Consider the following 19,365-nt stretch of genomic DNA (forward strand, 5'->3'; position numbering starts at 1 on the left):
AGTTTTTCCCTCGCTGGGCATCGCCCTGCCTTCCTCTTCCTTCTCACTCAATAATGAAAATGATTTCATTTGTTTTCAGGAGAGTACAGATAAAAGCTGATTGGAGGTTTTCATTAAAAACACGCAGAGCTCCAAATGCTCAGGAAAAAAATGATTTCAGGTCAGTTTTTATTTCCTGATTGTTGCTCCACTTTCTCGCACAGATTTCAAATGGAATATTAACACTGTGTGTGTGTGTGTGTGTGTGTGTGTGTGTGTGTGTGTGTGTGTGTGTGTGTGTTATGTAATGGCCCAGCTCTCAGCTGTGATGTTCGGAGGATGACGAATCGAGCTGGATTCTCCTCAGAAAGCCTCGGCAGCAGCTTCCTGTTCCCGACCTTATCGTCCTTCAAAACTTCAATAAAACATCTGCAGCAGCTGCTTCTGCTCCTCCAGATGCCCAATAATAAATACCGATGAATACACCTGTGATTAATACAAACAGGAGAAGGAGGGAGGCTTTATGGATCTCTGATAACAACAGGAAAAATTGTGATCAGGAGCCTCTTTTATTGTGAAGGTCAGAGAAGATTATCATCAAAGCCACCAACAAACAAAAAAAGAATTAAAATGATCATCAATGGAGACAACTGAATAAAATTAAGTAAATAAAACAAGTTGGTAAAATAAATAAATAAACAAACTGAATCTGCTCCTCTTCTCTTCACTCACCACCTCCTCTGTCTCTTTGACCTCCCCCTTTTCATTTCTTCCTCTGCTTCTCCTCTCCCTCCCTCCCTCTCTCTCTTCTCCTCTGCACCTCCTGTTTCTGGGACAGCGCTCCCCCCTCCCCTCCGCTCCTTAGTCTGCTCCTCCCTCAGTCTCCTGTGAGCAGCAGGAGGAGCAGCAGCCTCCTCTCGTGTTTGTCGGAGCAGCAGGAGTCAGCGGAGGAGCGATGCTGAGCGCGCGGCAGGATGTCTCTCACCTCCTCCTCCTCCTCCTCCTGCCTCCGGACTCTCCGAGCCTTCCTCCTCCTGCAGCTCCTCCTCGTACCGCCGTGCCTCCTCCACCCGCAGCCGTGCCGCCTCCTGGCGCAGATCGGTCACTCCGTGCGCGTCGGTGCGCTCCTGCCGGCGCAGCGGGCAGCGCGCGTACAGGTCCAGGCGGCGCTGAGCCGCGCGGCGGCCGCGGTGAGCCGGGACCGGGAGCTGGAGCGGGACCCGGAGCGTGTGAACTTCCTGCCCTACAACCTGAGCCTGGAGCTCGTGCCCCGGCAGCTGACCGCCGCGGACCCCGAGTCGCTGCTCCGCTGCGCGTGCCAGGGCGTGGTGGTGCAGGGAGTGTCCGCCGTGCTCGCGTTCCCGCAGAGCCGCGAGGAGCTGCTACAGGTGGACCTCACCGCCTCCTCCCTGGAGATCCCCTTCATCAGCGTCCTCCAGCACGGAGAGCCGCTCCACACACAGGTAAGAGCTGCGCCTGCGCGAGCCCGCACCTGGACCCTGGGCAAGTGTTTCGGAACCGCCCGGAACCACCCGGTCCGAGTCCCCGGTTTGACCTTGACCTGTGTGACGTCTGGAGGTGTGTCGGGGGGGAACTGCGCTTGCGCGTATGTGTGCGTTTGCTTATTTGCTCTCATGGATTCACTTTGAAGCTTCAACAACTGAAGAACAGGGATGAGAATGTGGAGGAGAACAGAGAACAGGGAGGAGAACATGGGGGAACAGAAAGGGAGTAGCAGAGAAACCATCTGAGGTTGATTAACAGAAGCTCAGGTTAGGTGGAGCTCAGGTGTGTAACAGGTTGGATGAGAAAAATCAAAGCTGGTCTGATGTGAGGAGAAGTTCCTGCAAGTCGAGACTGGACCGATCAGATTTATCAGTGAACTGACTGATCAGTTAAGAGAGACAGAATGTTTTCCGTGGATGTTTCAGGAGAAGTTGGTTTGATGAAGACTTTGGAAATTAGTCCTGCCCATCTAAAGGTGACAGTGGTGGCACCTTGGTGCTGACACAGTCACATCTAAAGTATTATTTAATTCTGGTTTCCATGAAGATGATGTTTCATCATCTTCACAACCACGAGAGGTCCTTGCGTTAAACTTCAGCTCACGAGCAGATGATGCTTTGGCCTCTGTTGTGGGTGGAGCGTCACTGTAAGTCTGAAGCCTGAGCCGCATCAATGTTGATACAAAGCAGAGAAACGTCTTTTAAACAGAGATGCTGGACTTCCTGTTCTGTTCTCCAGGTGTGGCGTTGATATCAGTAAGTGTGCGGAGGCACTGTGCATGTCACTGCTAATTGAATTAAACTTCAGCAGGGGTGGATCTACAGGGTGGCATGGGGTGGCATATGCCACCCTAAAATAATCTCATGGCACCCAAGTTTTGCATATGACAATGCTATTTATTAAAATAAGGTAGCATTACCACTTTGAGCCTGGTTACAATTAACATTGAATATAAATTCTAAAACTACCACCACTAAAAAATGGTCCAGCCCCTAGCCTGAACTGGCTTTATTTCTTGAAGTCAGTAGCAACCGATGCTTATGATTGCGCTAGAGCACATTTTGAATCAAAACTATGGGCATTTCAGATTTCAGCACAGGTGGCTAATTGTTACACTCTGGAAATGGAATGTAGTAACCGTCTGGGGTCCACAGACATGCTGCGTTGCCAAATCACGTGACCAATTTAAGCTGACATAGCTACAAGCTGCAGCCACGCTGAGTCTTTATTTCAGCTTGTGTTGAAAGTTGGACTTCAAACTACATGCCAATTTTTACGTTTTACTTTTAGGCCACTAAAACCAGAGTTCTAATAAAAAATATATAATTTTCTGAATACTAGCGTCATGTTTTGTGCAGGAAGAAACAGTAAAAACAGGATTTTCTAAGGGCAGCAGGGAAAAAAGAAAAGGAAAAAAATGCCACCCTTTCGTGGAAAAGTGTACCACGTCGACCAATAGAAATGACACAGCAACACGTGGGATTTGGTTATTTATGAAGAGGGGAAATTTTTCAGAGTGATGGTGATGAAAGAGAGTGAGAGGGAGCAATATCGACAGCGAGTTTTGAGATGTGACAGATTTGTGATGTGTAGCGTGTTTGGAGTGTACAGTTAGTGTGTTGTTGTTGTTTTGTTTTGTGTGTCAGAACAGAGGCGAGTCCTGAATGTCACAGTTGGTGCCAAAAACCCTCCATATGCAGACTGCAGTGTAAACGCTGTCTCCAGGTGGGAAACAGAAGTGATACACCTCCTGCTGTCAGGCCTGCAGGTTTCAGACCTGTAGTGTTCTCCTCTCTCTTTGTGTGGCATCTTATTGTGACTCCTGATTGTTCTCTCATTTTAGTTTTGGTATTTATAAATGGTTGTAGAAAAAACGCCTGATGCAGCGGCTGCGATTTTAGGCAAATACATAATATATAACTTTATTGTGTACAACATTTGTGCATAGGTTTTTAAAATGTACAATTTATATTTGCATTTCAAGTTATGAAAATAATTCACTAAACACTTCTGTAGATTTACAGTGAAAAATTTTAAATTTTTGCCGACTTGATTTTGTGTGATTTCAGATCAGTTGGGTTAATACAGTATGTCAAAATGAAAAGATAACTGTAAATTCAGACGAATGAGATTGTACTGAAAAGAATGATACCAAGCAAGGCAAGGTTTTCCACCTTTTAGGGGTCAATTATAAAGATAAACTCAAATTGTAGTCAGCAATGGGCAGTTATATCCTGGAACCCAGAGACTTAACCCGATAAATCATGACAAATTAGGTTTCAGTGTTTTGTGAAAAGTGTTTCATGACAGTGCAGATTTCTGGCATTTTGTGTAAATTTAAGTACGTAACAATTTAATTATTTGTAATTTAAAAAAAATAGTTAGACCTGTGTGTTTGTAAATGAACCACCTTGCGTTTTGTAGGTTCTGGATTTTAAACTTATTGGGCTGCATGCTTACTTATCATCCAGGCTATACAGTACATAATATCAAAATTCACATGTTTTATGTACAGTGGGGCAAAAAAGTATTTAGTCAGCCACCGATTGTGCAAGTTCCCCCACTTAAAATGATGACAGAGGTCAGTAATTTGCACCAGAGGTACACTTCAACTGTGAGAGACAGAATGTGAAAAAAAAATCCATGAATTCACATGGTAGGATTTGTAAGGAATTTATTCGTAAATCAGGGTGGAAAATAAGTATTTGGTCACCTCAAACAAGGAAAATCTCTGGCTCTCACAGACCTGTAACGTCTTCTGTAAGAAGCTTTTCTGTCCCCCACTCGTTACCTGTATGAATGGCACCTGTTTGAACTCATCATCTGTATAAAAGACAGCTGTCCACAGCCTCAAACAGTCAGACTCCAAACTCCGCCATGGCCAAGACCAAAGAGCTTTCGAAGGACACCAGGAAAAGTATTGTAGACCTGCACCAGACTGGGAAGAGTGAATCTACAATAGGCAAGCAGCTTGGTGTGAAAAAATCAACTGTGGGAGCAATCATCAGAAAATGGAAGACATACAAGACCACTGATAATCTCCCTCGATCTGGGGCTCCACGCAAGATCTCATCCCGTGGGGTCAAAATGATCATGAGAACGGTGAGCAAAGATCCCAGAACCACACGGGGGGACCTGGTGAATGACCTGCAGAGAGCTGGGACCAAAGTAACAAAGGTCACCATCAGTAACACACTACAACGGCAGGGAATCAAATCCCGCAGTGCCAGACGTGTTCCGCTGCTGAAGCCAGTGCATGTCCAGGCCCGTCTGAAGTTTGCCACAGAGCACATGGATGATACAGCAGAGGATTGGGAGAATGTCATGTGGTCAGATGAAACCAAAGTAGAACTTTTTGGTATAAACTCAACTCGTCGTGTTTGGAGGAAGAAGAATACTGAGTTGCATCCCAAGAACACCATACCTACTGTGAAGCATGGGGGTGGAAACATCATGCTATGGGGCTGTTTTTCTGCCAAGGGGACAGGACGACTGATCCGTGTTAAGGACAGAATGAATGGGGCCATGTATCGTGAGATTTTGAGCCAAAACCTCCTTCCATCAGTGAGAACTTTGAAGATGAAACGAGGCTGGGTCTTCCAACATGACAATGATCCAAAACACCGCCCGGGCAACAAAGGAGTGGCTCCGTAAGAAGCATTTGAAAGTCCTGGAGTGGCCTAGCCAGTCTCCAGACCTCAACCCCATAGAAAATCTGTGGCGGGAGTTGAAAGTCCGTGTTGCTCGGCGACAGCCCCAAAACATCACTGCTCTCGAGAAGATCTGCATGGAGGAATGGGCCAAAATACCAGCTACTGTGTGTGCAAACCTGGTAAAGACCTATAGTAAACGTTTGACCTCTGTTATTGCCAACAAAGGTTATGTTACAAAGTATTGAGTTGTATTTTTGTTATTGACCAAATACTTATTTTCCACCCTGATTTACGAATAAATTCTTTACAAATCCTACCATGTGGATTCATGGATTTTTTTTTCACATTCTGTCTCTCACAGTTGAAGTGTACCTCTGGTGCAAATTACTGACCTCTGTCATAATTTTAAGTGGGGGAACTTGCACAATCGGTGGCTGACTAAATACTTTTTTGCCCCACTGTAACTGCAATCTTTAATTATCTGGGCCAAAGAAAACAAAGTTATAGACAATATTTCCATGAGACATGTGTGTACTTACTGTATTTTATGTATTTTAACCTCATATATATAATGATGTAACCGGATGTAACACCTGTGAGACAAAGGCTTTGATTTTCATGCCACCCTAAGAAAATTTCTCCTGATCCGCCCCTGTACTTCTGACAGCCTATCACACAAGACTAAAGCTCAAAGTCCACCACATGCTGTTAACTGAGCTGTGTTCAGCTCAGCTGTGTGGAAATTAACCATCATTTTTGTTGATTATTGATTAGTTTTATTCTAGACAGCTAACTGATCAATCAGCTGAACCGAGGCAGTAACATCAAAGGGTTCATGTTCTTTCTTCCCTGACTGACTATTCTGAAACAATTAGCAGGTTTTTAGTCTTTATGAAAATATAAAATTTTATCAATGTGATTTTATTTAGTAGAGGATGCAGCACTTCCTGTGGGAGGGTTTCAGAGTAAAAGCCTAACTGTGGTGATGGGATTAACTGAGCAGAGATTTTCATTTTGTAACGCTGAAAACAATCCGGTTAAAGCTGCAAACTCAGACACACACACACACACACACACACTCAGACACACATATTCAGGCACACGCAGAGACACACAGAGACACACAGAGACACACAAACTCAGACACACACACACACACACACACACACACACACTCAGACACACATATTCAGGCACACGCAGAGACACACACACACACACACAGAGACACACAAACTCAGACACACACACACACACACACACACACACACACTCAGACACACACACACACACACACACACTCAGACACACATATTCAGGCACACGCAGAGACACACAGAGACACACAGAGACACACAAACTCAGACACACACACACATATTCAGGCACACGCAGAGACACACAGACACACACAGAGACACACAAACTCAGACACACACACACACACACACACTCAGACACACATATTCAGGCACACGCAGAGACACACACACACACACAGACACACAAACTCAGACACACACACACACACACACACACACACACAAACCTACTCAGACCAACACACACACACACACACATAAACAGACACACACACTTGCTCAGACACACAACACACACACACTCACACACACAGACACACAAACCTACTCAGACCAACACACACACACACAGGCAGAGACAGAGACACACACACACACACACACACACACACACACAGACTCAGACTTATACACACAGACGCACACAGACACATACAGACACACTCACACACACTCAGACACACTCAGACACACAGACACACACACACACACACATAAACAGACACACACACTTGCTCAGACACACAACACACACACACTCACACACACAGACACACAAACCTACTCAGACCAACACACACACACACAGGCAGAGACAGAGAGACACACACACAGACTCAGACTTATACACACAGACGCACACAGACACATACAGACACACTCACACACACTCAGACACACTCAGACACACAGACACACACAGCAGCCTTCATCATTCAGGTTTAATCCTGTGACTCAGGTGTTCTACCAGAACCCGTTTTTGTCTCGCACCATCATCATCTTGGAAATGAGCTTCAGTCCTTATTTGCCTCTTTTAGCAGTGGAGACACTGCAGCATCCTTAAGAAATTAAAAGAGATCATGGTGTCCCATAATTCATAGCGATGCTCAACCTGATAGCACCACCTGTTGGTGTTTGAGCTGTCTGAAGTCTTTTCAGAGGTTCTCGTTGTAGACTGGAGCTCAGCTCGGTTTTGACGTCAGAGATCCCGAAATTATAATAAAGGAGGATGTGATTGGGCTGTTCTCCTCTGTGACCTCAGTGTGAAATGAAGGTTTTCACCTTACGGTAAGGGCTGATGAGAGTTTGTAGGAGGGTCTGCTTGTAGTTCATTGTCACGATGTGGGGAGAAGGGGGAGGAGAGGTGAGCCAGCAGCAGGTGGAGGTACAAGTACGGGTACAGGTATAGGTACAGGTCCAGGTAAGTACAGGTGCAGGTACAGTACAGGTGTAGGCACAAGTATAGGTATAGGTCAGGGGTGGGCAATTTCCAGGACACGAGGGCCAGTGTCCGGCAGGTTTTAGATATCGCCCTGGGTCAACACACCTGAATCATATGATTAGTTTGTTACCAAGCCTCTGGAGAACGTCAGGACATGTTGAGGAAGTAATTTAGCCATTTGAATCAGCTGTGTTGGATTACCTATACCAGGGGTGGGCCTGGAGTTGCAAGTACAGCTACAAGTGCAGGTGCACGTAAAGGTGCAGGTATAAGTGCAGGTACAGGTACAGACAGACTTACACACACACACACACACACACACACAAGATGCAGGTGCAGGTATAAGTGCAGGCACAGGTACAGACAGACTTACACACAGACACAGACACACACACACACATTGACGTGGTTCAAACTCATACTTAATCAAATTAATCTGTCCTTTATTGATCCGACCTATAGGTCCAATCACTTGAGCGAAATTGTGAATGTTTAGGAGTTTAGTCCTGATCATTAACTGATTTCTAATAAATGTCTGGGTCATGACGGTCCTCTGATGTCCTTCACCATGCTGGATTGCATCGATCTAGGTTCGACTGAGGACTGCTTTTTTGGATCAGTTTTTACTGTGTTCCTTGTGCCAGTGCATGCTGTTCCCCTCTGTGTACGGCATGCAGAAAGCCCCATGTCTCTGACCCGTCTGATTGGTTACAAACACATTGTTTTTCTCATGTTTCTGGTTCGTCCTGCTGCTGTTTGTTGATCTCAGAGATTCTCTGAAGGAGTGCCAGCATCTGCTCAGAGACTCGGAGGAACACGGGAGATTCTGTTTGATGTTTGCACAGCAGACGTCTCTGATCGGGTCAACTCGGTCAGCACGCTCAGCAACAGCTTCTTCATGATCTGTCACTGAGGCAGTGGGGTGCCTGAAACCTGTGAAAATATGAATGGGCTTGAGTTTTCTTTGCAATCAGATTAAAGTTATGAAGGGCAGCACGTGCTGCAGTGCTTTAAACATTTGGGGACTCCTTTTATCAGCTGACGTGGGCCCACGCTCCAAGTGTGGACAGAGACAAAGACAAGGAGAGTGTGAATTCAGCTGCTGCAGTTTGAAGCTCACTCCACCTAACACAGCCGAATCACATCCAGGAGCAGGAAAATGTTTGCAGTCTGCTTCACAAGGACCACGTTATTAACAGCTGTGTAACGTCCAAGAACAATCACTCAGGTGTGCTTTATAAGCTCGTCATTTTCAGGCTGTTTTGCTGGAGTCACCTGTAAAAACAAAAAAATTCAGCAAAGGGATGATGTGTACTACTGTTTTACAGTGATTTACAACCAAACATGTTTGAGCAGCCTTTGTTGCATGCAGATAAATGAAGGGATTTCCCCCAGGTGTGAACTAGAAACTGTCTGATGAACACTTGTTTGTCCTTCCTTCCGAGTCATTTCTCGTGCTGAGGTCACAGCACGGTGTGCAGTGGGTAATAGGATCAGTGTGTGATGTGACAAGTGTAACGCCTGCTCATCCTGAGCATTTGAAAGAGGTTCACCAGGTTTCTGAAACCACTGTCCTTAAATACAGATTTTTAACTGCATTAAAATAATCTGAATGAGGTCTGGGGTGAAACAGTTTATTCAAAGATTACTTCAAACCGGGGTAGCGGTCACGTCCGGTTGGGGGCTCTGTTGGCTCTCAGGTGACTGTTTCCTCGCGGCTGCATGCAGCGGGGCTAGGGGAGGGTCTGTGCTGACGGACGTGGGTTACTGACCTGGCAACCTGACTGCCCCTGGGTGGGTCCGGGATGGGCGTGAGGTTCTGGGGGCGCTCCGTCTCTGGGCTGGGGCCCGGGCCGGGCCTCGGGGGCTTGGGTCCTGGTTGGTGTGTTGCCGGGGTTGTGGGCGGGTGGGTGCATGGGGGCCCGGCCCTGGAGCAGGGTGCCGCCGGTGCGTCGAGCCGCCTGGGGGGCTCTTCATCTGGTGGGGGGGATGGTCACATCTTGCAGGAGCTTTCTTCTCTTCAGGAACTCTCTGCGGGAGGGGGAGATACAGGAGAGGTGGAGGAAGATCTCAGCCTGGGCGTTTACCGTCTTATGTAGTCTGGAAGATGTGTGGATGGTGGGGTGGGTGCAGTTTTCTCTGTGGTGGGGTTGGGTGGACTGTCCAGGGCTCTGTGGAGCCGGAGGGCGCTACTGCACTGGGCCCCGGTCTGGATGGGCCTGGGCCCCCCTTCCCTGGCGGGTCGCGGAGGGTGGGAGTGCCTACTGGGGTCAGCGGGGGAGCTGGCCCCAGGGAGGGGTTACCTGCCCCTCCCTTCCTTCCCTCCCCATCTCCAGCTGCCTCCCTCTTCCCGCTCCTCCACAACCACCCACACATGCAGGGCCTTGGAGTGGGGGTATGTCACCAGGGTGCAGAGGAGGCTACCCCCCCCCCCCCCCCCCCTGTCCCCTTCTGGCTGCCTCTGCCTCAATTTTATCCCACAACTTAGACATTCACATTATTCACACTCTCATTACACATACATATAGGATCTTGGGGGTGGGCACAATCACGGAGTCCAAATCACCATCAGGGTGTATACCTCACCCCTGACGTCGTTGCCCACCTCTCAATTTTAAATACACTTAGTCATTGAGGGCTAGCAGGAGGGACCATGCGCTTACCTGCTGCTCCATGGCAGGTAGCTCCATGCCCTCCTGGGTTTTAATTGCACCTTAGAACACACATGCATCAACACTACAATGAGCGGGTGGAGGGAGGTTTGGAGTCTTCTCCCACCCCCATTCTCTGCGGCCTGCTGGAGCGGGAGGGCTAGTAGGAGGAGTTGGCCGTCCGACTGCGGTCTGGGGTGTGGGGCCTCCCTGCTGCTGCGGAGTCGGGGTGGTCTGCCTCTCCCCACCGCAGGGAAAAGGGTAACACCACCTGGGTCTGGGTGCAATTCCCCCCTCCAGGGGCAAGGGTACCTAGACCCGGTTTGTAGAGTACGCTTGGGGAGTGTGATTGTGTGTACAACGTCTCTTTATGTCTGTCTCCACGTTGGTTGAGTGTGGAGTGAGTGCATATGAGAGCATGAGGGTGGGAATGGATGTTTGTGTCTGTGTGTGCCTGTATGTCTGTGTCTATATGTCAGGTTGGGTATCAGACGCCACCTCTCTGGGGACACCTCAGGCCCTCCAAGGTTTGGAGGCCTATCTCCACCCACCACCACTTCCCCTGCCGGTGGCGGACTCCCTCAGGTGTCGGTGTGTTGGTGGTTCTTTGTGTCTGGGGGTGGGCGTCCGGGTACACACCGGCTCACTCCTTGGCGGCCGCTTGTCGGGGCCTGGGGCCTGGGGCTCGCTCGGGCCCCTTTGGAGGTGGGGTGCCCCCGGCCTCTCGGCCTGGGGCTCGGTCACTCAGGCGCAGCTGGGGGCCGGCGGAGCTCACGGGCGCGTCACTGCAACTCCCCCTGACTTCTGCTCCGCGGCTGCTGGGCGAGCCCTCATCTGGGACTCTCCTCAGCTCTTACTGGAACAGTGGCGCGGCTGCCCCTCTGTTGGTCTTCCATGGTCTCTTGTGTTCTGGGGGCCTCTGGATGTCTGGAGTTTTGATCTCCTCCATACCCGCTTCACACCCTGGAGGACGGGGCTGTGGCCCCCCCACACTCCCTAGCAGATCATTACATGGAGAAACCTTTGGAATGCAAGCATGCTGATCCACACAGGTATGCACACATGGGTATTCACAGACGCGGACTAAAGCTTTCTTGGCTGCTGCCTCAAAGCACACTGTGCGCTGTCTATCTTGCGTGCTGCACAATATCGTTTATTATTTAGTAAATATTGATATCTATGGCTAGCTAGTTTATTGTGATGGTGCTTTGTTTTCTCTATTATTATGTTGCTCTTTGTTGTTTGCTGTCTCCTCTGTTTGTTTTTTTTGTTTGTTTGTTTTTTTTTTCTCCATACAGGTGACCCAGGAGTTCTTTTTTTTTTTTTTTTTTTTTTCTCTCTCTTCCCCCCCCTTCTCACCGTCTCTTCTCCCCTTTGGTTTTCTTTCTTTCTCTCCCCCTCTTTCTCTCATTCATTCCCCCTGCCCTATTTATTAAAAAAAAAAAATAAAAAATGACAAAGGATGAACTGAAGCTCTGCCATCACGTAATGTCGCATACTGCTGTTTCTGATGTCATTTAAAAAAAAAAAAAAAAAAAAAAAAAAAAAAAGGGTTGCACCGATACCGGTATCTGGTATCGGCCTCGATACCACATTTTCTAAAGTACTCGTTAAAAGTTCCCCGATACCGAGGACTGATACCACGGTCTGAGACCTGTCTATGTTTGAGCGGCATGTAAGGGGTTAATCACAGGCGCCGAGTGCCTGCCCCCAGGCCCCGGCTGCGTCTCAGAGCTGGGAGAAAGCGAGGCGAGACAAGTCAGCCGTGTGGAACTATTTCAAAGTGAACGAAGACACGAAAACAAAGGCGGACTGCAAATTGTGCTCATCGAAATTGTCCAGAGGAGGCTCTAAAGGTATAAAGATCGCTTCTTCTCCAACAACACTGCTCCAGAGGCCAAGCTGCACCTGAAGCAGGAGCTTCTAGAGGTGAGGCAGAGGGGAGTCGGGCAGAAGCTGCAGAACCTCCTGCTAAACTGTTCCTCAAGGCCCAGGCTGCCGCTGGCAGCAGGTGCTGCCATTGAGCTCGACACATACCTCGGAGAGGCCCCAAGCCCTCGTGAAGACAGTCCTCTGAAGTACTGGGGTGTCAACAAAATCAGGTTCCCCACTTTGGCTAAAATAGCCTGTAAATAGCTCTCAGCCCCATGTAGCAGTGTGGACAGTGAAAGGCTTTTTAGCTCAGTGTCACACATTATAGATGAAAACAGAAACAGTCTGACTGCTGATGATGCAGAAAAGCTACTTTTCTTAAAAAACCCTGCCACTCACTGTTTCTCTCCATTTAGTGAGTCATCTTAGACTTGATGTTAATACCTACCTCAGTTGCACTGACTGCCACAGTTCTATGTCGGTGGATGTTGTTAGTTTATTCACATATTGTGCACTAAATGGCAAAGATGTTTATTAATGCCCCTTGTGTTGTCCAAAGCGGCAGAGTTTACAATAAACTGAAAAATACTTGAAAAAAAAAAAAAAAAAAAAAGATTACTTCCTGTGGTCACTTCCTGTCACTCAGCTGTAACATATGAATGAACATATGCTCCTGGTCACATGAGAGCTCTGTTCTGAATCCACTTGACTTATGAAGAGGAAACAGTGAATTTGTCCTTTAACCTGAGCTGTGTGTGAGACTGCTGTGTGACAGGTAAGGCCAGGTGAGTTTAGAAGCCGCGGATGTGGCTCAGTGAGTGTGCTGATGATTGTTTGTAAATCTGATGTTTTCAGGGTTAAATTCAGCTTGACGGTGAAATAACTGAATCTTTTAATCCCTCTGAAGACGAGCAGCAGCAGATTAGTTTCCCATCATGCCTCACTCGTCTCTTTGTTTGACCTCAGCAGGTCTGACTGGTTTCATTTCACCTGTGAGGTTTGAATGCAAACACCTAACTGAGACATCCTGACTAAAAATACTTCAGCTTAGAGCTCTGCGGGGACCAATGAGCTGGCAGGAATTGCTGATGAAACACTGAAAGTCAGCGGCGCTCGTATCAAACGTCTCGTCTGAGCATTGCAGAGTAAAGATGAGATTTGGCCCCTGAGACTTTTTAACACAAACTACCTGAAAGATTTCTCTAAACCGTTTGACAGCTCAGAGCGCCGACACATCAGCTGATCTCATCAGAAGGTGCGCGGCTGTAACGGGTGGATTAAACCTGGTTATTCACCTTTTAGCGTTCTCTGAGGCTGCAGCTAGATAAACTTTGGATCAGCAAACTGTGACCTTCAGAGTTAAAGAGTTGTTTGGTCCTCTGACAGCAGAAACAAACTGAAACCATAACGGCGCTTTCTTTTCCTCCCTGTGTCACAGAGGAGCCTTCCCTTCTGACACTCAGTGGGTAGAGTTCAATTTTACCGCTGCTGGAAAAAATTTTGACTGATCCAAATAAGATTTTCATTTTAGTTTGACTTTATTTATACAGTTTGAGTTCACGGTAACAGTCATCTCACTGCACTTCATGGTTATGATCACTGCAATGTTGGAGGGAAAATCTCAACACAGAGGATCCCTGTGAGCAGCACTCAGAGACGGTGGGGAGGAAGAAGCCCTTTCAATAGGAAGAGACCTCCAGCGGGAGCAGGGAGGGGCAGCCAGAAGGGGAGAAATGTGGTTTCTGAAAAATGTGATGACAGGAAATATCAAGACTCTGTGTTTAGGAGTTCAAGCTTCCTGTTTCTATGGTGATGAGCTGTGCTCCAACTGAAGGAGATGACACTGACTCACATTTTCAAGGGCTTTATAAGAAGTCATCTCTTACTTCTAATTAATTAAATTAGAAGTAATTGTCACCCCTGAAAAGCTGTTCATTCCTACCGCCACATGAACTGAGGCATCGAAATGTTCATCAGGTCATTTTTCTGTTTTATTACCTTAATTTGGTTACTGGGTGTAGTCACATTAATCTGATTGCTGGGATTAGTAACTGTAATCTGATTACTGGGTTTAGTACAGCAGTATGGAAACATTGTGCAGCCACAAATCTTTGGTCTACGAACTCGGGTCCAGGAGAGGAAATGAAGCCTAAACTTCATTAGGCTGGTGCTCTTCTCCTTGAACCTTTGAAGGTGCAAAGTTGTGGCTGAAGTTTGCTTTGAGTTTCTCTAAAATGTGATTGAAAACAGAACGAGGTCATCTGTAACTCTCATAAACTCATATTCTATTCGCATAGAAAAAACGCTATTTAGCTGAATTTGTTCTGTTTCTTTTTTAAATGGAAATACCAGCTGACGTCTTCAGACTGAATTAATAAAGTTTCAAATAAAGTTTATTCTTTTATTTTGTGTAAAAAGTCTTTTTGAGATCCCCTTGTAGGAAACATCAGTGGTACAGTGAAGGGTTACCGCCACAGTCACATGTTTTCATTAGTGACAGGAAAACTGAGAATGCTGGGAAGAGTCTGACTGTGACTCTCTGACATCAACCTGCTGGGCTCTTTGTGACCTTTGACCTGCCATCAGTTGTATTTGTGTTACCAAGTCACACATAAATGTCCTTCGTGCTGCCAGGTACAGAGTGCACAATATTATCAGCGAAGCAGAAACATGTTCACATATGATAGACGGGGACAGCCGGAGCTGCCGGACGCAGTCCAGAATCTCATTAGGGCTCCCTCGTTAGGAAGCTTAACGAGGTGATAATTAGCTGCTGACGCGTGGCACTCTGTAGGCTGTTAAACAGACTGCTGATAACATATCAGACTGATCCTACACCAGCTGGCACAGACATACAAACACACTCTGGACCACCACCACTGGCAGTGATGATGCATTCAGGTCCTGTGGGACAAACAGGAACTACTCGTTTGTAATAAATTCAGTTTAGATGCTGCTTCATTCAGAGATGATTACAGTACACACACACACACACACACACACACACACACACACACTCGGAGCCCTGAGCTGCCTTCAGGCTCTCAAACATTGGTGAGAAACATTCCACCAGATAACAGACAGTAAAAATATCTACATTCAGTGTGAGACTGTATGTTACAGATGAGACTTACTTATTAATTCCCACAGGATCACACACACACAAATTGAATCATAACACACTCTCAGAACACATGCTTTTCCATTTTCATCTGATTTCAAGGTCGTTTCTTTCCTGGAAGAAGACGTGGAGGTGTACAGGGTGCAATCAGAAGACGCAGACTTCCTTCTCCCCATATGTTGTTTTTAGGCCCCTGGTTTCAGTTTAATTATGTTTTCATTATGCGATCATTATTGAAGTGTAAACAGGAAACAGCCTGAAGCCTACATGCTGCTTGATTAGACGATTATGATGATTTTTCATCTATGTTGATGTTACAAACACAAACACTGAGCAGGTGAAGCTAACACCTTAACTCACCTTTATTAATGACCTTGCTGACACTCGAATGCCTCGTTCTGCAGCTGCTAAAGAGCATTTAATTCAGTTCAGTGAGTCCCAGATTCATCAGGAGCTCGAAGCTGAATTCCTGAAGCAGAGTGTGAAACATGAAGACAGAAACGGTGACACAAGTAAAGACTCAAATAATCCAGTCAGAGGAATGGGAGTGTGTGTGTGTGTGTGTGTGTGTGTGTGTGTGTGTGTGTGTGTGTGTGTGTGTGTGCGCACGCACTGGTCAGCGCTCTGAGTGTCTTGTTGTGGTGTTTTGGGTCCCCAGTGGTCCTCGCGGGTCCTCGGTCTTATAACTTGCCCGCTAATCCGCTCGCTGTCCTTGCTCTGTCTGCAGAGCAGCCTTCATATTGTGCCTTTACCACGTGGCGTGTTTGTGATATCATTGGTGATGTAAACTGGAGAAGCTGAGGACTCAAAATCGCTGAGCACTCAGCACTTTTTCTGCTCTGGGTCCACACATGTAAAATCAACTACACGTCTATGAAAGAAGAGGAAACACCGCGAGGCACCATGTGGGCGACACAGTTCCTCACCACAGCCAACGATGTGCTGGGTTAATCTGAGATTGTGTGGGTGGAAGGTATCAGAACCTGAAGGTCACAGAAAGACGTTCTTTCTGAATTTTTAAATATGTGTGGACTTTTGACCTTTGAGAAGTCAGTCATACCACAGGAGCACTGTGTTGTGGCACTTTGGTGGCAGCATGCCATAAATGAAGTCATTTTATTTGCGATCAATGGTGTGATGACGACGGGATGCTCAATAAAGTGCGTTATTTAGATGGAAGAGAAAAACTCAGGGGCTAGGATGAAGATGCTGCGATGGAGTGATGAGCTCAGCGGGAGGTGATCATATGGAGCTCCTTGCTCTCACACTGCAGAATTACTTGTTGTTCCGAGAGCATTTAAAAGTAGAATGGGAGGCCCCTCTTCCCGGGAACCAGCTTCCAGTTTGGATTCAGGAGACAGACACTATCTCTGCTTTTAAGATGAGGCTTGAAACTTTCCTTTTTGATAAAGCATATAGATAAAGCTGGATCAGGTGATCCTGAATCCTACCTTAGTTATGCTGCAATAGACTTAGGCACTGACATGAGCTCCTGCTGTTCAATCAAAGACGGACGACGAAGCTTTAATTCTACAGTTTCTGTGACAGAATGTCTCTGTAGGGGTGATTTATCCCCTCTCACTTGATTATTTTGATGTAATTTCTGCCTCCGTCCCCCTTGTGTGTCTCATTTGTGCAGGTTTGTTTCTGTTGTCTGTGAACATGATGGTCATCTAACTGTCTTTTGCTGAATGACCTTGAACCTGTGCCAGTGTTTGTGCTGTATCCGTCCACCTGACTGTGCTTCTGGTTGTCTGAACTCTTCATTTCTTCTGCGTTGCATCAGAGCAGCGCTGCAGCTTGCTGTTGTTCCTCTGCAGAGTGAAATCTTGCCGCACTTTGATGGCTTGTGTTTCCTCTCTGTGAGTCGGTTTGTGTTGCTGTTGTGTCTCAGTGTGAAATAAATCCAGTGTGGCTTTGAGCTGCTGTTCACGGATGAAGTGAAAACCTCCACAAACACAAACATCTCTTTACTCTTTAGAAAGTCTTTGATCAGAGAGGATTATCCAGCCGTCTGTCTGCCGTCGCTCTCTGACTTCTCCACGTTCTGCACGCTGACATCAGCTGCTGCTGCTGCTTTACACCAGCCTCTGCTCCCTGATGGACAGATGAAGATAAACAACAGAACGAATGGCATGGAAATGAGCTGCTCTGCAATTTGTTTCACAGCAAGAAAAAGCAACAGCACAAAAACATCCAGACAAAACCCACTAGGAGATAAAGAAGAAGAAGAAGAAAAGGTCCAAACAGAGAAGAAGCTTCTCTCTGACCAATCAGAAGATGAGTTACTGTTTGTGGATGCCGTCCTCTGGGCTAAAGAGGAGAGGGACCATCAAGCTCACAGCTCAAAGCATGCATTAGTGCACATGGGAGGCGTAACTGGACATCTGTGAGGACTCCATGAGGCTGAAGCACATCTGCAGGTTTAAGAGCAAAGTCTACCATCCAGGCCCCGTATGATTAATTTACAATCTCTCTGATTTCATACAATGAGCTCAGACTTCAGTAGCATGACTCCATAACTGACCTGAATAGTCCAGACCATCGCCCACTGAAACATCTACCACAACAGAAACATCTGGCTTCAACCAGGAGCAGCTGGTCTTCTAACTTAAACCCTGGAAAACTTTATTTAAGCAACCTGCTGGGAAAAAAAACTTTATTTAAACATAACGAGCATGAGCAGAAACATTTCTCTGGCTCGTGATTTGAATTGTTTTACGATAAAGACGTTTACAGCAAGTGAGCATGTAGAAAGCCATCAAGCCACCATCAAACCTTCCACTGTAACACAGCAGCTGCTTGCTGTCAGCTGATTGAACTTAAATTTTCAGTAAAAAGCTGAGAATGGCAGCAGCTGTTCTCCCAGCTGTCCTCCCCCGCCCCGGTCACGCTTCCTGCTGACGAAGGTGAATGTGAACAGGTGAAGGCTGCTGCTGCACACTGATGGAACGTGTCTGCTCATTAACATCATTCAGACGTTTTCATCAGCAAGCATGATTTCAAAGGTTTTCCCTCCTCTCAGCTGAAGCAGATCTTCTGCTGCTGGGCGTCTCGTTAAAGAAAACCTCTGAGATTAATGGTAGCAGAGCAGAGGACAAATTTTGTAACAACAACAACAAATAAATTCTACATCATACTAAACATGAAATCATCTGTTATGTGAGGCTAAACTCACTTTTGATCCTGGGGCGAGATGCGGCGACATCACAGTTTCTTTCTGAATAGCGAGATGAACCTAGCTCTGAGTCATGCTTGTGGGCTCCACACAGAAAGTCCAGTTGTGAAGCACCAGCTTCGCTACTACGTTCAAGGAAGCACTGACACTTTTCCAAAGTGTCATGTGACCAGGAAGTGAACCCTTGTTTGGTGTGAGAGTGTCACGGGTCCAAACTGCTGGGGTTAACAGGGCCGACGCCATACTGAGAGGTCATCACAGAGGGTCAGAGGTGAATGTTTCTGTCAGATTTCAGTTGTTTGTAGGTGTCTGAAGGTCACTCTCAGGTGAGTTTTCAGGTGTCTGAGCTTTCTGTGATGACTGAACTCGAGTCTCCTTCCTGCAGATTTGGAGTGAAGCTGATTCAGAGAGCAGACTGCCTGATTAGGTTGGCCCTGTGTCGTGTTTCAGCAGAGAAACTGGGAGTCAAACTATGTCTGCCTTATTCTCTGAAACTCTGGATGGAAAAGAGGAAGTGCTTTCGTTCTCCTCACCGCAGTAATCTGAGCTTTCGTCACTCATTGATTGCAGCTCGTTTTCTTCCTGCTGTTGTCGAGCCAAGTGGCGACAAGAAGGATCTCACCTGCACCATCATCAGATTTGTCGAGCCCAGCGGCAGGAAGCTCCTTGATCAGCTGACTGGATGTGCGGAGTCAGCCGTCACCTTCACCTGCTGAGAGTCTGAGTCGATAACGTGCTGCACCTAACGTGCTGCAGGCAACGGCAACAGCGTGACCTCCAGCGGGAAGTCGGCTGACCGACAGCTCAACGTGGCCTGAGCTTGACTCTGACTGCCGTCACTGCGCTGAGCCATTTGTCATT

At 47.0% G+C, this 19,365-nt stretch overlaps 1 protein-coding gene across 1 annotated transcript in view; it reads left to right on the top strand.

Annotated features, from left to right (window-relative positions):
* Positions 1–466: 466 nt before the first annotated feature.
* grin3bb (glutamate receptor, ionotropic, N-methyl-D-aspartate 3Bb) overlaps positions 467–19,365 on the top strand; it is a 68,154-nt gene continuing 49,255 nt past the window's right edge. The window contains exon 1 of the mRNA XM_086282470.1: positions 467–1,442. Coding sequence (XP_086138596.1) covers positions 954–1,442 — 489 coding nt within the window. The 5' untranslated portion in view covers positions 467–953. The remainder of the gene's footprint in view (positions 1,443–19,365) is intronic.

This window comes from Aulonocara sp. 'chitande type north' Nkhata Bay, linkage group LG23 (assembly GCF_057382095.1).
Source record: "Aulonocara sp. 'chitande type north' Nkhata Bay isolate Kocher_YH1m ecotype deep benthic linkage group LG23, A_spYH_male_GT1.1, whole genome shotgun sequence".
In the NCBI taxonomy this organism is placed as follows: domain Eukaryota; kingdom Metazoa; phylum Chordata; class Actinopteri; order Cichliformes; family Cichlidae; genus Aulonocara; species Aulonocara sp. 'chitande type north' Nkhata Bay.